Source organism: Lepidochelys olivacea (assembly GCF_965140295.1).
Source record: "Lepidochelys olivacea isolate rLepOli2 genome assembly, chromosome: 20".
In the NCBI taxonomy this organism is placed as follows: Eukaryota; Metazoa; Chordata; order Testudines; family Cheloniidae; genus Lepidochelys; species Lepidochelys olivacea.
In genome coordinates, this window is record NC_140430.1 from 2,353,231 (window position 1) to 2,375,955 (window position 22,725).

At 54.1% G+C, this 22,725-nt stretch overlaps 2 protein-coding genes across 7 annotated transcripts in view; both read left to right on the forward strand.

Moving 5' to 3' along the window:
- The window catches only part of IKZF4 (IKAROS family zinc finger 4), a 45,552-nt gene extending 35,788 nt beyond the window's left edge, over window positions 1–9,764 (forward strand). For all 6 annotated transcript variants that reach the window (XM_084610311.1, XM_084610313.1, XM_084610312.1 and 3 more), the window contains 3 exons: window positions 5,702–5,851; window positions 7,981–8,112; window positions 8,846–9,764. In XM_084610311.1, coding sequence (XP_084466437.1) covers window positions 5,702–5,851; window positions 7,981–8,112; window positions 8,846–9,567 — 1,004 coding nt within the window. In that variant the 3' untranslated portion in view covers window positions 9,568–9,764. The remainder of the gene's footprint in view (window positions 1–5,701; window positions 5,852–7,980; window positions 8,113–8,845) is intronic.
- A 9,087-nt stretch (window positions 9,765–18,851) lies between these two features.
- Window positions 18,852–22,267, forward strand: RPS26 (ribosomal protein S26). Its single transcript, XM_084610450.1, has 4 exons — window positions 18,852–19,108; window positions 20,141–20,318; window positions 21,320–21,450; window positions 22,171–22,267. Exons 1-4 carry the CDS (start codon window positions 19,106–19,108, stop codon window positions 22,204–22,206), a joined length of 348 nt encoding a protein of 115 aa, XP_084466576.1. The 5' UTR covers window positions 18,852–19,105; the 3' UTR covers window positions 22,207–22,267.
- The last annotated feature ends 458 nt before the right edge of the window (window positions 22,268–22,725 follow it).

Here is a 22,725-nt window from a genome sequence, read left to right on the forward strand (position 1 = left end):
AGAGAGAGGAAAGAGTTGGATCTAAGGGCAGATTCCCCCAGAAGGGAAAATTAACTGTGGGGCTTTTCATCCTAGAGCTTCAAAACTCTGGCCTAGAAAACCCAACTCAAGACCCCAGCCTGGTTTTCAAAAGATTTTTGTGAAGCCAAAAATAAATGCAGATTAAAAACAAACAAACCAAGCCAGTCAGGGATCTATTTTACATAAGAGCTTTGAGAGCACTAGACTAATGAGAGGCAATGCAACTTTTAGTCAAGTCACTAGCATCTAAATAGCTAAAGATTTGGGAAATAAATTCATGTTTCTAACACAAAGTTGTCTGTCTGTGGTTGCAGACTACATTAGCCGGTCTCCCTCACGGCTGGGTTAAACAGATTTTTAGTTGCTGTATGAAAATAATGCTGTTTAGTTGGGGAGGAAGGAAGGGGTTTACAGCTGCAATCAACTCCTCCGAAGTGATTTGTAAGTAGGTGTTTTCAGGCTGAAAATAACACTGACGTCTTAGTTCCAGTAGCCTGGACTGAGGTTTGATCCAGCACTGAAGCTGGGGAAATCAGAGAGGAAGCCAAGTGTGGAGATGACACTTGCTTTCTCATTGTGTAGGGCATTAACAAGTGGCCATCTGCTCCTGACATGCAATATTGGTGAAGATCTTGGACTTAGTTGCACCACTTTGTCTGGGATGGGGCCAGTCCCCTGGAGATCCAGGTCCAAACCCATCCATCCTCTCCCTGTATAACCACAGCAATGGTGTAAACCTCGTGGGCTTTGTGAAGATGCCTCACCCTTTACCCCAAGGCTGAATTTGGTCCCTGGACTACAAGCCAGTTCCATGTTGGTCAGTTCCTACTCACAGCAGTCAAACAATGGCTTTGCAAACTTACTCATTGTGGCTTTGCTGGGACAGAGGCTTCCTTGGGGTCTGGGTGTTGAATTACCAGGTGTCCAAATGTTGTGATGCTCAGGTTGTATTTGGCATCTTCCCAAGAGCCCGACAGTTGCACATAACTTCCCTCTATTAGAATCCAAAGCCAGACATTTCCTGCAGTGTCCTGTGTGTGACTCGTACCTTTCTCCATTTCAAGTGTAGAATCATAGAAATGCGGGGCTGGCAGGGACCTAGAGTGGTCAGCAAGTCCAGCCTCTGCACTGTGGCAGGACCAGGTAAACCTAGACCAGCCCCGCCAGGTGTTTGTCCAACTTGCTTTTAAAAGCTTCCAACAATGGAAACCTATTCCAGAGTTTAACTCCCCTTAGAGTTAGAAAGGTTTTCCTGATGTCTCCCTTGCTGAAGATTAAGCCCATTGCTTGTCCTGCCTTCAGTGGACTTGCAGAACAATCGATCCCCGTCCTTTTTGTAACAGCCATTCATGTATTGGAAGCTGTTCTCAGGTCCCCTTTCAGTCGTCTGTTCTCCAGACTAAACCTGCCCGGGATTTGTAACCTTTCCTCAGGGCAGGTTTTTGGTAGAAGTTTTTGTTGCTCTCCTCTCGACTCTTTCTAGTTTGTCAACATCTTTCCTAAAGTGCAGTGCCCAGGACTGGAGGCAGTTCTCCAGCTGGGACCTCACGAGTACTGAGTAGAGCGGGACAATTAGGTCCTGTGGCTTACATACAGCACTCCTGTTAAAACACCCCAGAATCATATTAGCCTCTTTTGCAAGTCCATTGCCTTGTTGACTCCTATTCAGTTCCTGGTCCACTAGAGCCCCCAGATCCTTTTCAGCAGTCCGACCACCTAGCTAGTCATTCCCCCCATTTGTAGTTTGTGCATTTGATTTTTCCTTCCAAATTGAAGTCCTTGACACTTGTCTTTATTGAATTACATCTTGTTGAATTCAGACCAATTCTCCAATCTGTCAAGGCCATTTTGAATTTTAAACCTGTCCTCCAAAATGCATGCAACCCTCCCAGTGTGGTGTCATCTGCAAATTTTATAATTTAGTTACAATTACATTACATTGTAAACTGCTTTGCAGTCTTCTACTCTGAGATTGTGAAGTGGAGGTGTGAGTGGGCGGAGCTTGGGGTCCTGTGTTTTTCGCCAACGAACAGAGTAATACTCTGATTCTGGCCCCAGTTACTAGAATCTGAAATGCTTTGCCAGAGTTCTCTGAACCATTCATAGGAAGTGCATGGGTGGAATGAACGTGTCGCTCATCAGATACAGTGGCGTCTGCGTCACGAACGCAGTTCGAATGTAGTTGACCTCCACAGCAATAAACTCCCACAAGGGGATCGGCTTTTCTATTCTGTCTAAATTTTGGTTCTTGCCCACCTGGGCACCTTGGAACTAACATGCAACTGAAGGTGAGAAAGATTTGACTAGTAACTCACGTCCTGGGGCCCTGTCTGCAGTGTGGAGTATTTCATAAGGAGTGGGGAAGGGCCTGAGATGAGCTCAGGTCTCTGGCTAGAATTTTTAAATTTACCAAGTGCTGACCTAGGATGTGGTTACTGACTGACTCTCTGACCTCACTTCCTAGCTCTGTGCTTCAGTTTCCACCTTCTGTAAGGTGGGGGTAACCATACTGGCCCTGGTCCCAGAAGCTTGAGGCTTACCTAAGGTGTGCGAAGTACCCTTGAGGTCCTCCGGTGAAAGAAGCTTTATACATAGGAAGTGATTTTTATGAGAGAGCAAAACTTGACATAGTAAAGCTGCGTGAGCGGATAGGGGGATAGCAATCATTTTTTTTCTTGAAAAATCAGAGTAGTTAAAGGTTAAACCACACGTTGCAAAACAAATAACCGTTTTTTGTAACGTGACTCAATAAGTCTGGTTCGGGCAGGTCTGAGCATGGCGGTTTCAGCGAGGGAAAAACTCCACCGGAGCCTCAGACCCCAAGATGGTGCATTCGTGACGCAGGTGCCACCATATCTGATGAGTGACAGTTTCGTTCCACGCAGGCACTTCCTCTGAATGGTTCAGAGAACTCTGGCAAGGCGTTTGAGTCTCGCAAATGGGGCCGGTATCCGACTATTACTCTGGTAGTTGGCTAAAAACCTAGGAATCCCCCCGCCACCCTCGCGCGCACTTCACAATTTCAGAGAAGTCGACTGCAAAGCAGAATACTACTCTAGCTCCAGTCTAAAAGGGAACCCAGGAATCCTGACTTGCAGTCCCTCGCTGTACCCATCAGACCACACTCTTCCCTGTGGTGCATCTCTCCATCGGCGGTAATGGCACGTTCCAGTTCCTTAGCGGTGCCCTGTTTGCGCCCCCTCGTCTCGGGAACGGGCTTCCCTTTCCTGCCGAGCGTTCGGCAAAGGTCAAAGCATGGCTTAGTGGTTAGAGCAGGAGGCCTGGGAGTCAGGCCTCCCGAGTTCTGTTCCTAGCTCCGCTGCTGACTTGCTGCATAACCTCAGGGCCTTTGGGTTTTTTTCAGCTATGACACGGGGAGGCAGCTTGTCACTAACATGCTTAGTGGGCGTCTGGTCCAAAGTACTGTTAGCTGCCGTGGTGGTACGCTCAGCCCCTCTGCTTCAGAGCACAGGGCTTGTCAGGCGGCGTGTCGAGCGTTGTGATGGTTACCGCTTACCTAGAACTCGTGTAAAAGGCCTTTGAAGGGTTTCAGGGAAGCTCCACGCTCCCTAGAACGTCTTCGTAGGAAAAGGCCTGCTCTTTGCGGAACTGCTCCCTCCTGGGCAGTAGGGGGCCAAAATCATCCTCTGGCGGGACTTAATAAATAGCTTCTGTGGCCACTACACCAGCAGTGCAGGATCTGGGCAGCTTCCAGACTCCTCTGACATCAAACACTTGCGATCTCTTGGCTGAGAGGAACGAGCAGCTAGGGGCCCGTGCCCCACGCATATGGGGATAAAAGATTGTGAGCATTGCTGCTAAGAGTGAATGAGTCCCAGAAGGCGTATTACATTCACCTGCAGGATTCACATCCACAAACTCCACCTCTGGCCCATCTTCCCTTCTCCTCCCATGAGCTGCCCCCTTCTCCCTTCCCTTTTCCTTCCATTGAGCGTATTCCTGCCTGCCGAACCCCCCTCCCCAAATGGAGCTCATGTGACGTTTGCCGCCATCCCATGGATTGCTCTGCTTGGGTTTGTATCCCCCTTTGTGCTGCCTGTGTCGATGAAGTTCTTCCGGGCAAGAACCATCCCCTGCTCTGTTTGTACAATGCCTAGCAAAATGCAGCTCCATCCTTGCCTGCTCCCCGGCACCAGGATTCATCATAATACAGCCAATTGTCTTAAAACAATGCAAAAGTGCTTCCCCGTCCTCAGCACAGACTGCAACAGCTGCTCAGGGGTTGGGGTATCTAGGATGGCTGTCACGATTATATCTGCAAATCTGTCTGCCTCTTGAAGTACTCAGCTAAAAGTTCCATACTAATTCATCAGTGCAACCTGCTGTATGCCCGGCTAGTGTGGCCCAAAACGTTCAATGGCTCTGCTGTGTCTGTCGACCCTCATGGAGCAGAACCGAGTGGCCGAACCGGAGATAACCATCAGCCATCAATGGGAAAATTAGCAGAGGTGAGAGTGTTGCCCTGGACCCATCCCTAAGCACTTCTCTTACCAGTGCTTTCGGAGCCCACAGGCTCTCGGCAGCAATCAGTCACCAGTCAAAAACGGCCGACCGTTCTGCAGTGAGCTGCAACAGGCCTGGCGCGGGTGTGCTGAGAGATGTAACGAAGCATTGGGGATTTCCAGCAGGGCTCCAGCAGCATTTTTAAATATTGCCCTGGCTTCCAGGGTCCAATCCTGCAGACCAGCCACACTTATGCAAGAGGGGCAGGACAGTGTGGCTGGCCAGCTGTTAGAGAACAAAGCATGCACCAGTAAAGGACGGGTCAGAGGAGGCTGGTGTCCTGAATCAGCACTCCACAAGCTCAAACCTTCCCCTCCCCTTTCAAAATCCAGGAGCGTCTGACGCCTTGTTGCTGGGTGAAGACTGCTTGGGAGGAGAGAAACCTTCAACAAAAGGAAGTGAGAGCCACTGGAACGTATTCAGTAACATTGTGTTTGGGATGATGTGAAGGAGCCTGGTTAGATCAGGAGCTTGGGGGGCAGGACTCCTGGGTTCTGATCCTGGCTCTGGAAAGGCCGTTCGCCCAATGATTAGAGCCAGGTGAGTGGCCTGGGTTTGAGGTCCTGACTCTTCTTAAATTGCTGCAGTCTTCAGTGAGACATCTTAGCTGTGTTGGACCTGATCTGTAAAGAAGGGATCGAGCTTGCCTGCCTCCTACGAGGACTAGGCCAGGCATACTGGTGTGTTCGTTTATTTTGGAGGAAACATCTCATCAGCTCTTGGTTCAAAACAGCATCATTTTAAATCTGACACGTACGTGAGACACTAACTGATGCATTGGATAAACTTAGTAAAGTTATTTTATAAAAGCTGTTACGGACTAAAATGTAGAGGAGGAGAAACATGTGAAGGGTCCGTTTGGAGTCTGCAAGAAGGGCCTGACCGATTTGGTGCCCAGCGCAGACGTGCTGTGGCATCAAACGCCAAGAGGTGCTTCGATTACTCAGTGACCTTGCACATCAGTATCCACTCCTTGGCAAATCCGCCTGCTCTGTGTCTGTCTGCTTCGGTCCCAGCCATGGTACGCCCTTAACCCATCTGAGTTGCTGCAGCATGTGGCTGGCCCGCACGTAGCTGTGACAGCTTCCGGGTAATATCTGGGTTTCTGTGTAATGTCTGTTTTGATGGCCAGGATCTGTTTTTTCATTTTTTCCAGTCTCCTCCCCCACAGTCGGCAAGCCCTACAAATGCAACTACTGCGGCCGGAGCTACAAGCAGCAGAGCACGCTGGAGGAGCACAAGGAGCGCTGCCACAGCTATCTGCAGAGTCTGAACACTGAACCGCGGCCGCTGGCCGGCCAGCCAGGTCAGTACGTTGTCCAGTAACCGGCGAGTGACTAGCTAGTCCCAGGCACCCGCTGGGACATCTAGTGCTTAGAGCAGGGGAGAGAGTCAGGACTTCTAGCTTCTCTTCCTGGCTGTAGAAGGGCATGTGGCCTAGCGGTTAGAGTAGAAAATGGGGAGTGTGGACTCCGGGGTTCTGTTCCCAGCTCCACCACTGACTCTAGATTAGGAACCATTGGGACATGTCACCTCCCATTTCTTTAATGGGATAATGGCTCTTGGAAGCAGGAGGGCGTAATTAATTGAGGTTTATTTAAATCAAAATGCTCTAGGGACCCTGGGATGGACAGTGCTACGCGTGCACAAATTCTTAATATTGCGGCCCAAGTAAGTGCAAAGTATTCCCTCGTTATGAACATCCCCTTGCCCAGAGCCTGTCATTTGGTGAAGTTGATCGTTTGGAGCATAACCTTACATCCTTTTATAAATAATTCTATTAGGAGAAAACACCTTAAAGCATTTCCCAGTAACAAACAGAACTTTACTGTGCAGAACCATGCTCTAGCCTCCCTTTGCATCAGGGGATGGATCACTCGATGATTACCCTGGTCTGCTCATTCCCTCTGAGGCACCTGGCATTGGCCACTGTTGGAAGACAGGACACTGGGCTAGACAGACCATTGCTCTGACCCAGTGTGGCCCTTCCTGGGCTCTGTTACAGCAGATGCTCAGTAAGCAAAGAATTGAACCTTACAAAGCAGGAGTCTTGCGAACGACTGGAAAATCTCCAAATTGATCCACACCAAACTAACAGCCTCCAGCAGTGTGTAAAGCACTTCCAGCTCCCAGAATGGCCCCTCCGTGGTCAGGAGATCATTCTGCATCCAGACCACGTTGGGCCAAAACAGAATCTGTGCACGTCTTCCTTTGCACACCAGTTCCCCATACGCCAACCTGCCCCACGGGACAGGCCTGGCGTTGCGAGTGTGTCTCTCACACGCTTTTCTGTGCGTCTCCATCAGCTCTGTGGAACTGAAACTTGTGCTCAGCTCGTACGAGCGGGCTAGTTTCAACATCTGCACCTTGGTTCAAAGGAAAAGTCAACCCTAAAGATCATAAAGACCCGCCCTGCTAGCGAAGTCTAACCTGGCTGACGGGCTGTCGAAGGGGGGCAGCCAGCTTATGGTGAAGCTTTCTTTTTGCAGATCTCCAGGACCTGCTCCGTGGCTCTCCCCAGCCAGGGCAGGGTAATCCCCTGGAGAGAGGGCAGATCTGATGCTGCACTGAATGTTAGCTACAAGGCCAGTTTGTCTGAGATTCTATCAGCCTCTTTGTAGTTCCAATTTTCTGTACCATCGTTATTGTTCCTAGGCTGCCAGAGACATAGGTGGTACTTCACAGCTACAGGAAGGGCAGGGCTCTGCTGAGGCCTTTACAATCCAAATTAAACACAACACCAAGGGTCAGTCAGATGCCACATTGGGACCCGGCACTCTGGGGAGGCCAGGCAGGGAAGGCAAGTTGAGGAGCAGCACATGCCCTTTCTTCCCCAACAGCCTGCAGCCACCCGTGCTGTCGGAGCACTGTCCACGTACACTCGGGGGGCAGTAGCAGGGCTCCGGCTCTTTGCCCAGAAAGCCCTGCTTGGGAGTGGGTCTCCCTGCGGGGCAAGGGGGGAGTTGTAGAACCAAGTGCCATGCCAGTCCGGTGAGGGCGTAGTCAGTAAGTAACGCTTTAACTGGCTCATCTCAGCCCCCGAGTAGCAAAGGTGAGAGAGACAGATTGCCGGCAGGGGTGGAGACGCCTCTCCTGCCACAAAGCCCTTCTCTAGCGCCGTTGCTGGGCAGAGAGTCCCTTCCCCAGAGCGGTTACGGGGCCGCACAGCCGTGGCCAGGCGGGGCAGGCTGCTCAGGCAAAGGAGCGTGTGGTGGGTGGCTGGTGGTGCTGTCGGAGGACTGATCCGTGAAAGAAGTGGGTAAGCGTTTGGCTTGCAGACTGAGCCAGAGGCAGTGGATAAAAAGAGAGGTGTGACCATGTGCCCCACTCTTCAGCTGCCCTGCCTTCAGCTTGGGGAGTGGAAGCAACCTCCCCGGTCCTGTTCACCCCTCCCGCATCGGGTATTGGCTGAGTGGGTTTCCTTTGTCTTGGCAGGCGATGAGATGCGAGACCTGGAGATGGTGCCGGATTCTCTGCTTCACCCCTCGTCCGATCGGCCGACGTTTATCGACCGGCTGGCGAACAGCCTCACCAAACGGAAACGCTCCACACCTCAGAAATTTGTGGGTAAGGGGCTCCCCTTTGCTTCCCGGGAAGAGCAGAGGGAGAGGTGAGGGTGGGTTGGCAGCAGTTCCTTGGCCCTACGTGTAGGAACTGACCGCTTCTACGGGGCCCCCTCTGAATGAGCTTACGGCCCTGTACATACAAATGCCACTGACCTTACCCAGCGCCTTTCATCCTGCAGGCCCCCAAAGTCCTGTACAGACAGGGATCCTTCCACCCCCCTCCCCCCGAAATGCAGCCCCCTCGGGGGTGGGGCAACATGGCACCTGTTCTGCACTGGGACCACAGCGGTGTTCAGAAGGGGGCAGCGTAGAACCGTTCCTCCATTCGAAACTGCCGAGGGCGTTTGGGAGGAGGGGGTGCAATTCCAAGGGCTGACCAGGGACCTTCACTGGGAAGCCTGTGCCCCCCAGCAGCACTGGACCACGCTGAGACACTGCAGTCAGCGTGTGTGCACAACAGGGCCCTGATCATACTGTAAAAGCGGAGAGCACCCCCTGCTGAGCCACCCTTCCCTCCACACACCGCTCCCCCTGGCCCCATCCTGGGGCAGGAGGGTTGGTACTGATCCAGAGGGAGGAGTACTAGTCACTGCCAAGGCCCAGGCCCGCGTGAGTTGCAGTGTGAAGGGATCACAGGTTGAGCCATGCAGAGCGGAGCTCGTCTCTAGACGAAGACCCTCTGCAGAGTGTGTGGGGCTTGCCCTGGGTTCTGACCCCTTGCTCCTTGCCCCCAGGGGAGAAGCAGATGCGGTTCAACCTCTCCGACCTCCCCTTCGATGTGAACTCCAGCTTCGAGAAGGATGTGGAGCTGGTGGCCGCCCACCACCCCATCGACCCCAGTTACGGCAGCTCGCTGTCATTTGTTGGGGCCGAGCACCTCCGCCCCCTCCGCCTCCCCTCCACAAACTGCATCTCGGAGATCACACCTGTAATCAGCTCCGTCTACACCCAGATCCAGCCCATCCCGGGCCGGCTGGAAATCCCGGGGAGCCGAGAAGCTGCTGAAGGCCACGAGGACATTCCTGAGGGGGCGCAGATTGTGTACCGGGGGCGCGACCAGGGCGTGTCACCCAGCAACGGCTGCCAGGATTCCACAGACACTGAGAGCAACCACGAAGAGAGGACCTCGCAGCTGCCGGTGGGGAACTGCACCAGCAGTCGGCAGAGCCCAGCCTATGCCAAAGAGGACCCCAAGCTGCAGGAGGGCACCCCTGCTGCCCGAGCAACACCCAGCTCAGCCAAAGACATCCTGCGTGTGGTGAACGAGGAGGGGGAGCAGGTGAAAGCCTTCAAGTGCGAGCACTGCCGGATCCTCTTCCTGGACCACGTGATGTTCACCATCCACATGGGCTGCCATGGCTTCAGAGACCCTTTCGAGTGCAACATCTGTGGCTACCACAGCCAGGATCGGTACGAATTCTCCTCCCATATAGTGCGGGGGGAGCACAAAGTGTAGGCTAACTCAATCCTGCCCCTTCGCCCTGATCTCCCCATGACTCCTCCCCCTGGCTCTAGCTCCGCCCCCTCCCATTGGGCATGGACCTGTTTTTCTTTTATACTCCTTTGCACTGACTTTGGCTACAAAATATTTAAAAAAAAAATCACGAGGGGAGCTCTTAACGATTTGCCTTTTTATAAACGGAGTTATTTAAATATTGTTAACGGATTTTTTACATTCTTTGTGCTTTTCCTGGTTCTCCCTTAGTTATTTATTAAGCTTTTTATTTCTTTATAACTCTCTCCCTAAAGCTCTTTGAATTTTTGTCAGAGACTTGATCTACTTCTCTCTCTGCCGGGAGGAGCACATAAACCTCAAGCACACGTCGACGTAACACGCACACGCGTGCACACGCGTCTTACGGTTTAAGCCTCTCGCCCCCGCCCCTTCCTTCTAACTCTTTTCAGTTTCAGTCCTGGCCACCGTCGGGCGACGAGAATCTCAGAGTCAGTGCTAAAGTCAAGAGAACTCCCCTGGCCAGGAAAGCCACGAGCGAGCCACAGGGGTCCGTAGGGTGACCGTGCCCCAAGCTTTAATGGGTGATATCTCTGTGGCATGAAACTGCCTGGAACGCAGAATAGTGCCCTCTGTCCCCAAGGCGGCTGTTCGACAGCTTCGTGGTGAAGTCTCCTGTAGGCAGCCATCACAGTGCCACCTGTTTGAAGGAAGGTGGAGCTGAGCAGGACGTTTGCCAGGGCTGCGACGCTCGTGGCTTTTAAGTACAAACTCGGTCTCAGATCAGAGGTAGGAGGGTAAAGACTTGGACGGTCTGGGTGGGATCCAGCTGTGCCTGTGATGAGATGAAAGTACGTTAGCCGGGAGGATAGCAAGCGTCTTTGAGTGGCGGCTTTGTTCTCCCCTGCTGGGATCTACTGGCGTGGTCAGCCCACTCCGCTCCCAGAGAGCTGAGGAGAAACTGGCTGAATTACTTCTTCCTTGTCACACCTGTGTCTTGAATAGCCTTGTAAGTGTGAGTACGAAACAGGTATAGGCCTCCGTCCTGGATTGGGCACCTGTCACTGACCCCCGCTCCCCCAAAGCACTTTGCTTCCTTTAGCAAGCATAGCAATGACCCCTCCGTCTGCTGAGCACTGGAGACCTGGACCTGATCCCAGGAGGACTTTGGTGGTGTCACCTAGTGAACTGTTGTCAGGGTCAGGCAGGGGACAGTATCCAGGGAAGGAAGGTCGGTCGCTAAACGGGTCAGCCCCTAGGAACCCTAATCCCGTCGCTTCATTCTGTGCTGCATGGTTGAAGTTTCTTCCTTTTCAGCAGCTTTCCCCAGGGGTCACTGTTGGGCACTTTGCCATCTGATTCCGTAGCTTCCCCGGGAGTGCGTATCTGGCTCTTATTTGCACAGAGGAATTGGGTCAGTTGCATTGGCCCTAAAGAGCTGCACTTTCAATGTGAAAGCTTGTTGTTGAGTTGGTTTGGGGTCGTTTGGTCCCACAAATAGTTGTGACGCTGCGTGGCACAGCAGAGGGATGTGGAAATTGCGTCTCTAGCACGTCTGCGTAAGCAGAGTGTGTCTTTAGAGTGATGTTAAGTGTGTGTGTGTGGGGGGGGGGGATTTGCTGCATCAGAGAAGTGGCTTCTGTTGAGAGTTGCGTCTGCTCCAGCAGGCTGCTAACTACTGGTACGTGCTCAAGCCTCCTGAGCGAGGGAATTGTAGGGAAACATCCAAGAAATGGGGAAAGGTGACTGCTAGCTTCTGGGACGTGCAAAACCAGCAGGGGATGTGGGTTCTGCTGTCGCTTCCCAGAGTAAGAGGATGAGTAGGAAATCATGGCAGTGTAAGGCCCCAAACTAATGAGGGGGAGGTCCCCAGAATCCTAGAACTAGCTGTGATCCCCGTGAGAGGGATTTGAAAACAGTCCGTTCAGTCCGCGGACAAAGAGCGGGAGGGATGCAATGATGGGCAGTTGGTAGCCAATGGCCGGGCTTTCACCTGCTCCAGAGAGGAGGCAGAGAAACATGCAGCACCCACGATTATTTTATTTTTATAGAGAAAAAAACCTCCACCTCCCCTGCAACTGGGATCCTGATGGTACTTGCACTTCGAAGGGGCGTGAGAGTTACACCAGGCCACAGTGCACAAAAGGGGTAGGAGACTGTGCATTCCCCTTCCCTGCCATAAATTGGTCAGTAGGCCACAGTGTCGATTAACCCCACTGCTCTGTCTTGGATAACGCTGCCCATCGGAAACAGATGAGTCGCGGGGTGGGGGAGGACCCCAGAGCCTGACTGTGTTCCAGTGGCCATAACTTAGGGGCGTGAGAGGAGGGAACCCTGCTTTATACCAAGGCCCACGATGCATAAAAATAATCACTCAACAGCAGCCCAACAAACTGCTCCCTTGAGGTTTAAACCAAAGGCTTGTTCTTTTTCTACTAAAACAAACAGAACCACCTCACAAGTTGCAACACTCGTTGCTCTTTATTTTCTTCTTCTTGCTTTTCTGTTGACGGTGTTTGTGTATCCAGATGTGAAACGAAATCGCAGAGCCGTTTTTCTTTGCAGAAGCCCGTTGACGGCACAGACCGGCTTGGGCAGAAGGGCATGTCATGTCTGATGCGATGTTTCGAATTCATTCGAGGAGGTTAGGAAAGTTCCCTAGAAGACATTCTCCACACACCCCCTTTCCAGTTTATAAATATAACCGTTGTGGTGCAAACTCACTTATTCCTTTCTGGTCTCTTCTCCAGAGCCAGTGGTGGTGGCTCAGAAAGCATTTTGTACTAGTTTCTACCAAAGCATATTGAGCCCTGGCAGACCACAAGAAAACAGACCATAAAATCCTAGCATTCTGATTACCATCTTCTAGCTGAAGTGCGAAATAAAGCCTGATTGTATCAGTCATTCTGGAGCATGACCAAAGTTAGATTGAGACTAAAATTTTGCCTAAAATTGAGCACTGACCTCCACATTTGGACTGGGATTTTTCAAAAGGCACCCAACTCTCATTGACTTTCATTGGGAATTGGGCACTTCATTTCCTCAAGCATCTGTGAAAACCCCAATCCTTAAGCTTCTAAAATAAGTGGTCTGACTATTTTTGTATTTCTTTTATTTGGAATTGGAGAGCACCCACAGCTGCTGTTGAAGACCAAGAGATCTGTAGGTGCTAGCACCTTTGAGCATAAAGCTACTTATTCAGGGGCGGACGTGTAGATTTAGGAGCCTGATGTCATCCTTGTTTGAACATGTTGACCTCATACTTTATACCTCTCAAGAGGTGGGATTCCTGAGCTGCCGATGGGGGTTTTAAACTCTAGTGGTTCTTGGGCTAGCATCTGCTTTGAACAGAACTGAAGTGAGAAGCAAGATGTTAATCAGAATGACGTGATTCCGTTACTTCAGAGCATTCAGTTCAAGGCCTAGTGATTTGAGAGAGCCAACCTTTTCAAAGTCACTGCCTTAGCAGTTCTTTTTCAGCACTGGTCCAATCCTCAAAATACCAGGATCTGGAGTTCAATCCCTTTTCATAAATATGCTCAGAAATAATTTCTCTTGCCATATGATCTGACTGCAGAAATCTCCATCTAGGTACGACATGAATACGAAAACCAGGCAGGCCCCTTGCGGCAATTTACACAGGGCTGTGCTATGCCTTTAAGACTTTCTGGATGTTAGGGATAGCACTTGTTAAATTGGCAAGGAACTGCTGGTTTTCCACAAGGTAGCAATAAAAGGCAAAATGGATTGATTGTGTGCAATTTTTGAGAAGTGTTCTCCAACGGAGCCCCAAACTGTCGGTTCTCATGCGGAAACGATGCACTTTCCCTGCTGCTTGTCTGCAGCTGAGCTGGCAGAGAGAGAAGGAAACAAACATCATGTAAAGCGGTCTTCTCTGAGCAAAACTGGAAACGAAGCGGAGAGCGAGACGTGGGTCTCCTTTTCTGACTGTCATTTGGTAAACTCCGTCATGGAAAGCCAGTGCCCGGGTTGGCTGCCGTTTGGGGGATTTTTAAAGCACGGTTGTGGTCTGAAAAGCAGACTTGTAAAGGTGACATTATTGCTACTGTGTGTGCTCTCTCCGATTCACTTTGAAAAATCCACCTTTTGACTTGCAAAGGCAACTTCTGTGCCACCAACCATCTCCCACTCAGTCTGAAAAACCGGCTGGCTTAGTTCTACCTCCAGCCTCTAAAGTCCACAGGTGGACCAACGCTGCTGACCGTTGATGCACACGGCAGGACATAATCACCCTTCGGGTGCTCAGTTGGCTCCTGCAGGGCTCACAGAAGTAAAAACTCCTTTGCCCAGATCAGATCTGCTCAGCTTCCCTGACAGCCAAGGAGCTAAATGAAAATGTCCGTTTTATAGTCACTTTCGGACCACAACCGCTGCACTGTCCTATTGTTGATTTAGTACGAAATTCAGTTAAGCTCAACCTGACTGTTCTCTCCAGTAGACTGTGAATAAGTATGAAGAGCCCCACAACCGCGGCCCCCATGCCTCCCATTCCCCTCTTCAAAAGGTAAAACCAACACAATATTGGGGGGGGGGTGTTTTTTAAACAAAGGGAAAGGGAAGTTCTGAACTTTATAAACACCTTTTTTCCGCATCTTTTTTCTTTTACCTGTAAAAAGAGTCTAAAACAAATGTAGGAATTTTGTAAAACTCCAGGTTGCTTTACTTGTGTAAATATATATATATATATATATATATATTTTTAATCAGATGTATGAACAACAAAAAATATGATGTGCAATACCCCAACCCTCTTCCAGCACCAACAACTCCTCCTTCCTTTCTAATGACTTTTCATTTGTATATCGTTAATGGATTTGCTGTTGTCTTCGGGTTTTTTTCCCTTTTTTGTGAGGTTAGACTCGCTTTTCAACAGAACTCTTACCGCAAAAGCTTTTTGTATCTGTAATATATTGTAAGTAAATATTTGTGTAATGGAGATATACTACTGTAAGTTTTGTACTGTACTGGCTGAAGGTCTGTTATAAATAAACATGAGTAATTTAATGCCCCAGGCCTCTTCCTGCTCAAACGTCATGACTTCTGTAGCCCAAAGATCTCCCCATCCTCAGGAACACCTCACAAACATGGCACAATCCTCCCAACCCACTGTGCCAGAGGGAAACGGTTTCCCCCGTCTGTAACAGGGATAATGAGGCACAGAGAGACTCTGGCTTGCCCAAGGCTAGCAGAGTCCCCAGCACAGTGTCTTAGTTACAAGACTAAAGCTGGCTGGAGAATGACTATTCCAGTTTGTGAGAAGTTCCGAGGGTTTAATTTTTTTTCATTTTGTGTTGGAGTGAAACCAAAACCTTTCAAAAGTCCCTCCCTTCCCCTGCTAAATGGAATTGTCTCAAAATACCCTTCTTTGGATCGAGATGTTCGGGTTTTCAGTTCAGGGGTCTGTCTTTGGAAGCGACTGATGAGTGGACCTCAGAAGCCTTCCGATCAAAATGATCCAGCTCTGCAAATGTTTCAGCTTTGAAACAGCGTTTTTCCATGAGAAACCATTCCATGGACACTGTTCCAACCGGCTCCGCTAAGGACTTGTCCGCAGGGAAACTGACTAGTGGGCGGAATTATTTGGGAATCATTGTTCTGCTCTGGTTCTGTTGGTCAGTTCCCTGCATGACAAGCCCCGTGAGAGCAGAGAGGGAGCACGTCTGCATGCGCATCTGTACGCACGTTGGAACAGAACAGTTGCCAAGTTGAAAAGCAAAGAATCCTTTGTCGCTTCTTTCTCATTGTGCCTTGGTTATTGTTACCCCAGCCTTGCTGCTTGCCTGCCTAAGAGCTGCACCATAATAGCTCACAGATAGGGAGACGTCATGACAAACAATTAATGTGTTTGCCTTGAATGGCACTCGAGTAACCTTGCTCACAGCTGTATTTTTATTTTGTTGTTGATTTGAGGCTGCCAGGGAAAGACGGGGGCTGTGTCTGTTACAGCTACAATTTAAAAGGGGGAAGGGGAGAGGACCCTCTCTGGGGAAGGAAGGAATTGAAACAGCTGAACCTGAGAAAGGCAACATGCTGGGGAAGGATGCCAGATTGATGGCCTTGGACGTGAGTCCCGATAACCGGTACAGCCTGATTCACAGCAGCTGATTCTGTTACTTCATTCCTGAAGAGGAAAGAGGTTTGTGGGAGAGAGCCCTATAACTCCCTTATGAGCTTCTGGTATTGTGGGGTCCTGCAGAGTCCTAACTGGCACACCGTGTAAGTTACAGCAGCCTTGGGGCTGCTCTAACTCGTGCTCTACATCCCACTGATCCTTGTGGCCTCTGGGTATTCGAGAATAGCTGTAACTGCATTCTCCAACCATGCCCCAATCCACCCCCTCCGCTAGGAGCAGGGGCAGCTCCAGAACCTTTATGCCATCTCTCCACAAGCTGGAGGTCCTTTAAGGCAGGAGCAATTATCGGGGTGGTGGGCATTTCTGCCTATTTTAAGACCTCTTGACACTGTCAGAGCATCTTAAAGGGGCTGGAGAGTAAATGAGAACAGGGCCTAATTGCTTTACCGCTCAGCCCAACCCAGCCATGCAGGGCCATCTCTAGGGCGAAGAGGGAAATTTGGCCACCACGGCCTCATCAGTCTTCAGCCTCTCTTCTCAGGTTGCCAGCAGGGGTCCAACTGCAAGGGGTATATCTGTAATATGGACACCAGTTCCCCGGGGCCTGGATATTCAGACTAGAACCCGCCAGTCGCTGAGCCAGACTAGTGTGGATTCCATCCTCTTCCTTCCCCGCTCCTTTCCACAGCCGTGAAACAGGTCTCCATTCCCAGAGCGGCTCTGAATAGAGGCCAGACCAGACCAGGGTGCATCTCTGACCTCTGCTGAAAGCAGGGAGCTAGAATCGGAACAGGAGCCCCAGCGGGGAGGGAGGCTCTGGGAGATGAACCTCTCTCCCCGATGGAGTCCCCTGGGATTCCAGCTGAGGTCCTGGGAATGTCGTTCTGCAGTGTAGCTGAGCCAGAGGCAGGTGGTATCTGGAAAGGCCTCACCTCGCCTCCCCAGAGCGCTCTCCTTCGAGACGAGTTTCCGTGCTGTTACCAGGACCAATTCCGCATTCTAGACTCCAAACTCATACAACCCCCTTGACGTGAATGGAACAACAGCAACTTCCTCCCCACTTCTGAATTCGGCTCCATCTCTGGAAGGTCACTCTGGGTCACACACCTTGTGGGTGTGTCTATATGGCGGCTGGCCCTGCTCAACTGCCCCAGGCTCAGGCTGTGGGGATAAAGTAGTGCAGTGTAGATATTCAGGCTTGGACTGTGAGTCCCCGCAATGGGGAAGGGTCTCGGCCCGGGCCCCAGCCCGAATGTCTACGCTGCCATATTTAGCCCTGGAGCCTGACCCCTGAGAGTCCCAGTCAATTGACCTGGTCTTTGAGACTCGGAGCCGTGGGTTTTTCGTTGCAGTGTAGACATGGAACCTGGGCTCCGCTCCCTGCTGTGCGTGTGTGATGGGGGCAGGTTATTTCCCCTCTCGGTGCTCGTTTCTTCATTGCTACTTCCCAGGCCACTTGTGAGGCCAGTACCTAGGAAGTTAATTCTGTCCGATGGGGAGTGCTTATAGCCGCCATTGTTCTAGGTGCTGTACAAACACCAGGACCTCCGGAGCTCACGGTCGAAAGAGACCAGACGAATGGCGGCCCAGACAGCAGACGCGACCTGTGGAGTCAAACAGCAGGTCAGTCGCAGAGTGTCAGAGGCCAGGTTTTCTGATTTCTGCTCGAGTGCCCCATTCACTAGCCTGCAGTACAGTGAGGGTGTGTTGGAAACCCACAGAGAGGGGCTAACAGGGCTGTGCCAGAGCTCTTCCGCTCAGTCTAATCACAGATGGTTCTTATCTAGCCATTAGCATCGGTATCGGTGTAGGTGCAGTGCCCGGCCATCTGTATTATTTATATTCCTGGAAGGCCTAGTCCCACGCCAAGCCTCCATTGCGCTAGGCGCTGGACAAACAGAACGAGAGCCCGATCCCTGGGAGCTCTCTGGGCCAATCGAAGTCTAAGACGAGAGAGACCAGCTGCAGACAGACAGAGAGGTGGGAACACGAGGACACAATGAGACAGCACTGGGCAGTGGTCCTAGCATGCTGCTTTGTACACGTGCTGGAAAACGTATTAAAGCTGCCCCCCTCCTTCACCACAGCTTGGAGTAGTGTCGTTTAACTCTGAGTGGGAAATGCTACTTGGAGAGGGATTATTTTTTTAAAGGTTGCCCTCTGGGTAACTTACAGGCTTTTGCGGACAGCCTGTGCTGTACGGTGAGAGCACAAGGGATTTCACTCAGGTGAGGGTCTGGGGCCTTTGGGATCTTCTCGTAGCAGCAGGAGGAAGCTTTGAGCTGCTGGGAGGGGGAAAGGGGTGAGACATGTTTATCCCCTGTGTGCTACCCGAGGTAGAAAAGTCAGAGCAGCCTTCCTGGGCAGATTAGGATCTCTGACCTTTTCGCGCAAGAGCCGCTGATGCGGGGCCAGACTTTGCACTGAGCTTTTTCACTGTGAAACCCAAGCCCATGAATAACCTGTGAGCGGTTCTGCCCGACGGAAGGATAGCAAAAAGCGTTCGGGGGTTTTCGACGCGGTGGGGGCGTCTGGCGGTGACGGAGGCCTCCGCCCCGGGAGCCGTTCCCCAGGGCAAGCGCAGGGAGGTTTCGCTCTGTGTGCAGCTGGCCCAGGCCATGCCGGGGTCCGTTATTCTGCAGCCCCGCGCCCCAGGTTTCACCCCAGTGGAGGCCACTGAATGCAGGGGTGGGGGGGGGGGGATGTGTCTTTTTCCTCCTGCTTTTGCGGCTACAGTAAACTCGTAACTTGATGCTTCTGAGGCCTGAGCTTGTTTTTTGTTTCTTTATCGTCACTGTGCTCGGGAAGGGCCAGGGCCGAGCGGCCGGCGTGAAAACGCTGGGCAGCCAGGACTCCTGGGTTCCATCCTCAGGAGCAGGGCTGGGGGGGATGGAGAGGGGACAAGTAGAGGAGGGTGGGGCCAGGGTGGAAGGAGAGTGGGAGCAGGCTTCCTGGGTTCTCTCCCGGGGAGGGGGGCTGGGAGCCAGGACCCCTGGGTCCCCCCTTCCCGCCCACGGCTCAGAGCCAGGGCCATGTGGCCCGCGCGTGGACTACAGCTCCCAGCATGCAATGGGCCCTACTGGGCAAAGAGGACTACAGCTCCCAGCATGCATCGCTCCCACGGGCCTGCGGCCGGCCTGGGCCGAGGCTCCTCCGTGGTGCATGCCGGGAACGTAAATGTATAACACGTGACGTGTGATCCCTCCGCTCAGCGAGAAAAAAATAGTCCCCTTCCGAGTCCCCGAGAGCCGGGACCGGCTTCCTCCGCGCCCGCAGCCAGCCGGGGCCCTTGCTCCGCAGGGCGAAAGGGACGTGAGTCCGGAGGGGGGAGTCTCGTGGCCTCCCCGGGCTCCCGCTCCCCTGGCGGAGGCACTTCCGGGACGGGCGGAGGACTATATAAACGTGCGGCGCGGCGGCCGGATCCTCTTTCGCCTCGTCTGTTCCAAGATGGTGAGTGGCGGCGGCGCGAGGCGGGGAGCCGGGCCGGGGGGGGCGCGGGGCGCGGCCGGGGGGGGCGCTGCCGGGGGGGGCCTGTCCCAGCGACCCCTGCGTGGGGCCCTGGGAGCTGGGTGGGGGGCTGGTGCGTAGTCCCGGTTCTGCCCCCCCCCGCACCGGGAGCGCCTCTGACCCCCCCCTTCTCCTCCCCCTCCCCCCCCCGCACCGGGAGCGCCTCTGACCCCCCCTTCTCCTCCCCCTCCCCCCCCGCACCGGGAGCGCCTCTGACCCCCCCTCCTCCTCCTCCCCTCCCCCCCCCCGCACCGGGAGCGCCTCTGACCCCCCCTCCTCCTCCTCCCCTCCCCCCCCCCGCACCGGGAGCGCCTCTGACCCCCCCTCCTCCTCCTCCCCTCCCCCCCCCCGCACCGGGAGCGCCTCTGACCCCCCCTCCTCCTCCTCCCCTCCCCCCCCCCGCACCGGGAGCGCCTCTGACCCCCCCTCCTCCTCCTCCCCTCCCCCCCCCGCACCGGGAGCGCCTCTGACCCCCCCTTCTTCCCCCCTCCTCCTCCCCCCCCGCACCGGGAGCGCCTCTGACCCCCCCTTCTTCCCCCCTCCTCCTCCCCTCCCCCCCCCGCACCGGGAGCGCCTCTGACCCCCCCTCCTCCTCCTCCCCTCCCCCCCCGCACCGGGAGCGCCTCTGACCCCCCCTTCTCCTCCCCCTCCCCCCCCCCGCACCGGGAGCGCCTCTGACCCCCCCCCTTCTCCTCCCCCTCCCCCCCCCGCACCGGGAGCGCCTCTGACCCCCCCCTTCTCCTCCCCCTCCCCCCCCCGCACCGGGAGCGCCTCTGACCCCCCCTCCTCCTCCTCCTCCTCCCCCTCCCCCCCCCCCGCACCGGGAGCGCCTCTGACCCCCCCTCTCCTCCTCCCCTCCCCCCCCCCGCACCGGGAGCGCCTCTGACCCCCCCTCCTTCCCCCCTCCTCCTCCCCCCCCCCCGCACCGGGAGCGCCTCTGACCCCCCCTTCTCCCCTCCCCCCCCCCCCCCGCAGACCAAGAAGAGGCGGAACAACGGGCGTGCCAAGAAGGGCCGTGGGCACGTCCAGCCCATCCGCTGCACCAACTGTGCCCGCTGTGTGCCCAAGGACAAGGCCATCAAGAAGTTCGTCATCCGGAACATTGTGGAGGCCGCCGCGGTCCGGGACATCTCCGAAGCCAGCGTCTTCGATTGTGAGCCCCAGGGGGTGGTGGGGCCTGTCACCAGCCTCGTCTCGCACAAGCGAGAGGAGGGGACAGTCCAGTAGTTCCGGCACTTCCTCAGTTTGCTTATCTGTACAATGGGGACGGTAGCCGCGCCCTGCCTCCCGGGGTGGTTGGGATCAAGGTGGTGAGGTGCTCGCACGCTGCAGGGATGGAGGCCGGATGAATGCCATAGGGCGTGGGTGGAGAAGCGTTGTACCTCTTAATTCAGCCGAGCATTAAGTGGCAGTGAAGATTTGCCCGAAGGGGCGTGATCTGCTCCCCACCAGATGCTGCCGTGTCTCCCGGCTGATTTCGGCCTAGGGCTGGTGCTTCGCGCTGAGCTGGCAGGGCAGTGAAGTGCTCTGCATAGGAATGACACTCTGCCTTTGGGCGCGGGTCCCAGAGCACTTGGTTGCCCGCCTGGGTGGGTTACGTGGTCTCCTCCTGTTATGCTGGGGAGGAGGCGGAGCTGAACGTGTTCGCCAAAGGCGGCCAGGTGGGCAGCCAAGCTGGGTGTAGAACCCAGGTGTCCTGGCTGCGTGCTCTAACTATTAGGCCCCACTGCAGCAAAATGGTGCCTGGAGTTTCAGGTGGGGCTTCTGGTCCCGACAGGCGCCCATTGGGGTGGAAGTCCCGGACCTGGAGCCATCGGGAGGTCCAGCATTCCCGCCACAACCCAATTGCAGGGAAGCAGCAGGAATGTGACCTGTTTGTGCACCTGGGAGCAGACTGGCAGCGTTACCTTGACGAAGGAGCTGAGCCCACCCTAGCCGCATGTCCCATCATGCAGCGCTCCGGCCTTGCTCCGGCAGGAGCGTGGCTGTCCTGTGTGTAAGCCCTGGCTCAGCAGTGGGCTCTCCGGCACCCTAGCTCGCAGTTAGCCTCTCCTGGGGCTGGGGCGACACTAACCGATCCCTCCGCGGCTGGAGCGGGACTGGGGAAGCTGCGGCTTCAGACTCCTGGTTGACGCCTCTCCCATCTCTCCCCAGCGTACGTGCTGCCCAAGCTGTACGTGAAGCTGCATTACTGCGTCAGCTGCGCCATCCACAGCAAGGTGGTGAGGAACCGTTCCCGGGAGGCCCGGAAGGACCGTACCCCTCCACCCAGGTTCAGGCCGGCGGTACGTATTGTGCACAAATCCCTCCAGCCTGGCAGGCCAAGGGCAGGCGCCTCGGAGCTCATTGCACACGCCGGGAGCTCTTTGCATCCCTCTGTTCCTCCCCTTGTGGCTCAGGGACTCCTGCCAACCCCCCGCAAACCCTTCTCTGCCTGAGATTGTGGCGCCTCCCACACCAGAATCCCCCCTTCCCCCTCCATGCCAGTGGCTCGGTGTCCACCCCATTGCTCTGTACAGCAGATCCTGATGTCGGCATGGCAATGTTCCAGTACTGACCTGATCAGAGCTGTCCAGTGAGGCACCCCAGCACAGAGCTAGCAGGCCGTGACGAGCTGGAATTGACTCGCACCTGGGGTCTGAGATTCTCTGTGGAATAGTCTCTTCAGAGGAGAAGCCCCCCTGTGCTTGGGACACTAGTGAATGTGTGGTGAGGGGAGGTAGGTGGGTGGGTGAGCTGGGACCAAAGGGATTGGTCCATGTGGGTAAAGGGGATAGGTCGTTATCACGAGTGACACGTCCTGGTGGGATATTAAACCACTTGCATGTTTGCCCACTGCTGGGTTCTTCCACCTTCCTCTGGAGCATTTGGTTTTGGCCACTGTCAGAGACAGGATGGTGAGGTAGATGGATCTCGGGTCCGATCCAGTCTGGCGGTTCCTCTGAGCTGATGGGCCTTTCCCTGCCTGGATGTGTCCTAACGTTCTCCTTGCTCTTCCCCTCTAGGGCGCGGCCCCGAGACCTCCCCCCAAGCCCATGTAAGGAGATGGTGCTGGAAATGTGCACCTTGAGCCAGTGCCTCAATAAATGACTTTACATCTGGTCTGTGTGTGCGATTCTGTGTGTGGGGAGGGGGCTGCACCAGGCCCTTGCACTCGCTGGGAGCTTGTGGGCAGGACAGTGACTCTTACTCTGGAACAAGCGGGTGAGGATTAGATGCTCTCTGGGGTGGCCAGGCTCCCTGTGTTGACTGAGGGGGGCAGGATTTTGGCTTTACGGACAGATCCCAGCTCACAGGCTGGGATGGGGGGCTGCCAGAAGATGCCATGGGAGGGGCCTCTTGGTTGCCAGCAAAGGATCCCAATAACTGGCCGTGGCTTTGCAAATGGAGCTCTGGGGTCTCTGTGCTGGGGTTATGGCAAGTGGTTGACAGGAGCCCACAGCGTAAAATGAAACCTTAGGCTGGAAGTTTTTGCATGGAAGGCTGAAGGCCCGTCAGTACTGCGGGGAGGGGAAGGGAATATTCTGGACTGTGGCCGTTACCTGCTATTGTGGTAGGAC

Coding starts and splice junctions, on each gene's coding strand:
- RPS26 (XM_084610450.1), top strand. Junction 20,319..21,319: donor CGAAGCCAGCGTCTTCGATT/GTGAGCCCCAGG, acceptor ATCTCTCCCCAG/CGTACGTGCTGCCCAAGCTG. Junction 21,451..22,170: donor CACCCAGGTTCAGGCCGGCG/GTACGTATTGTG, acceptor CTTCCCCTCTAG/GGCGCGGCCCCGAGACCTCC.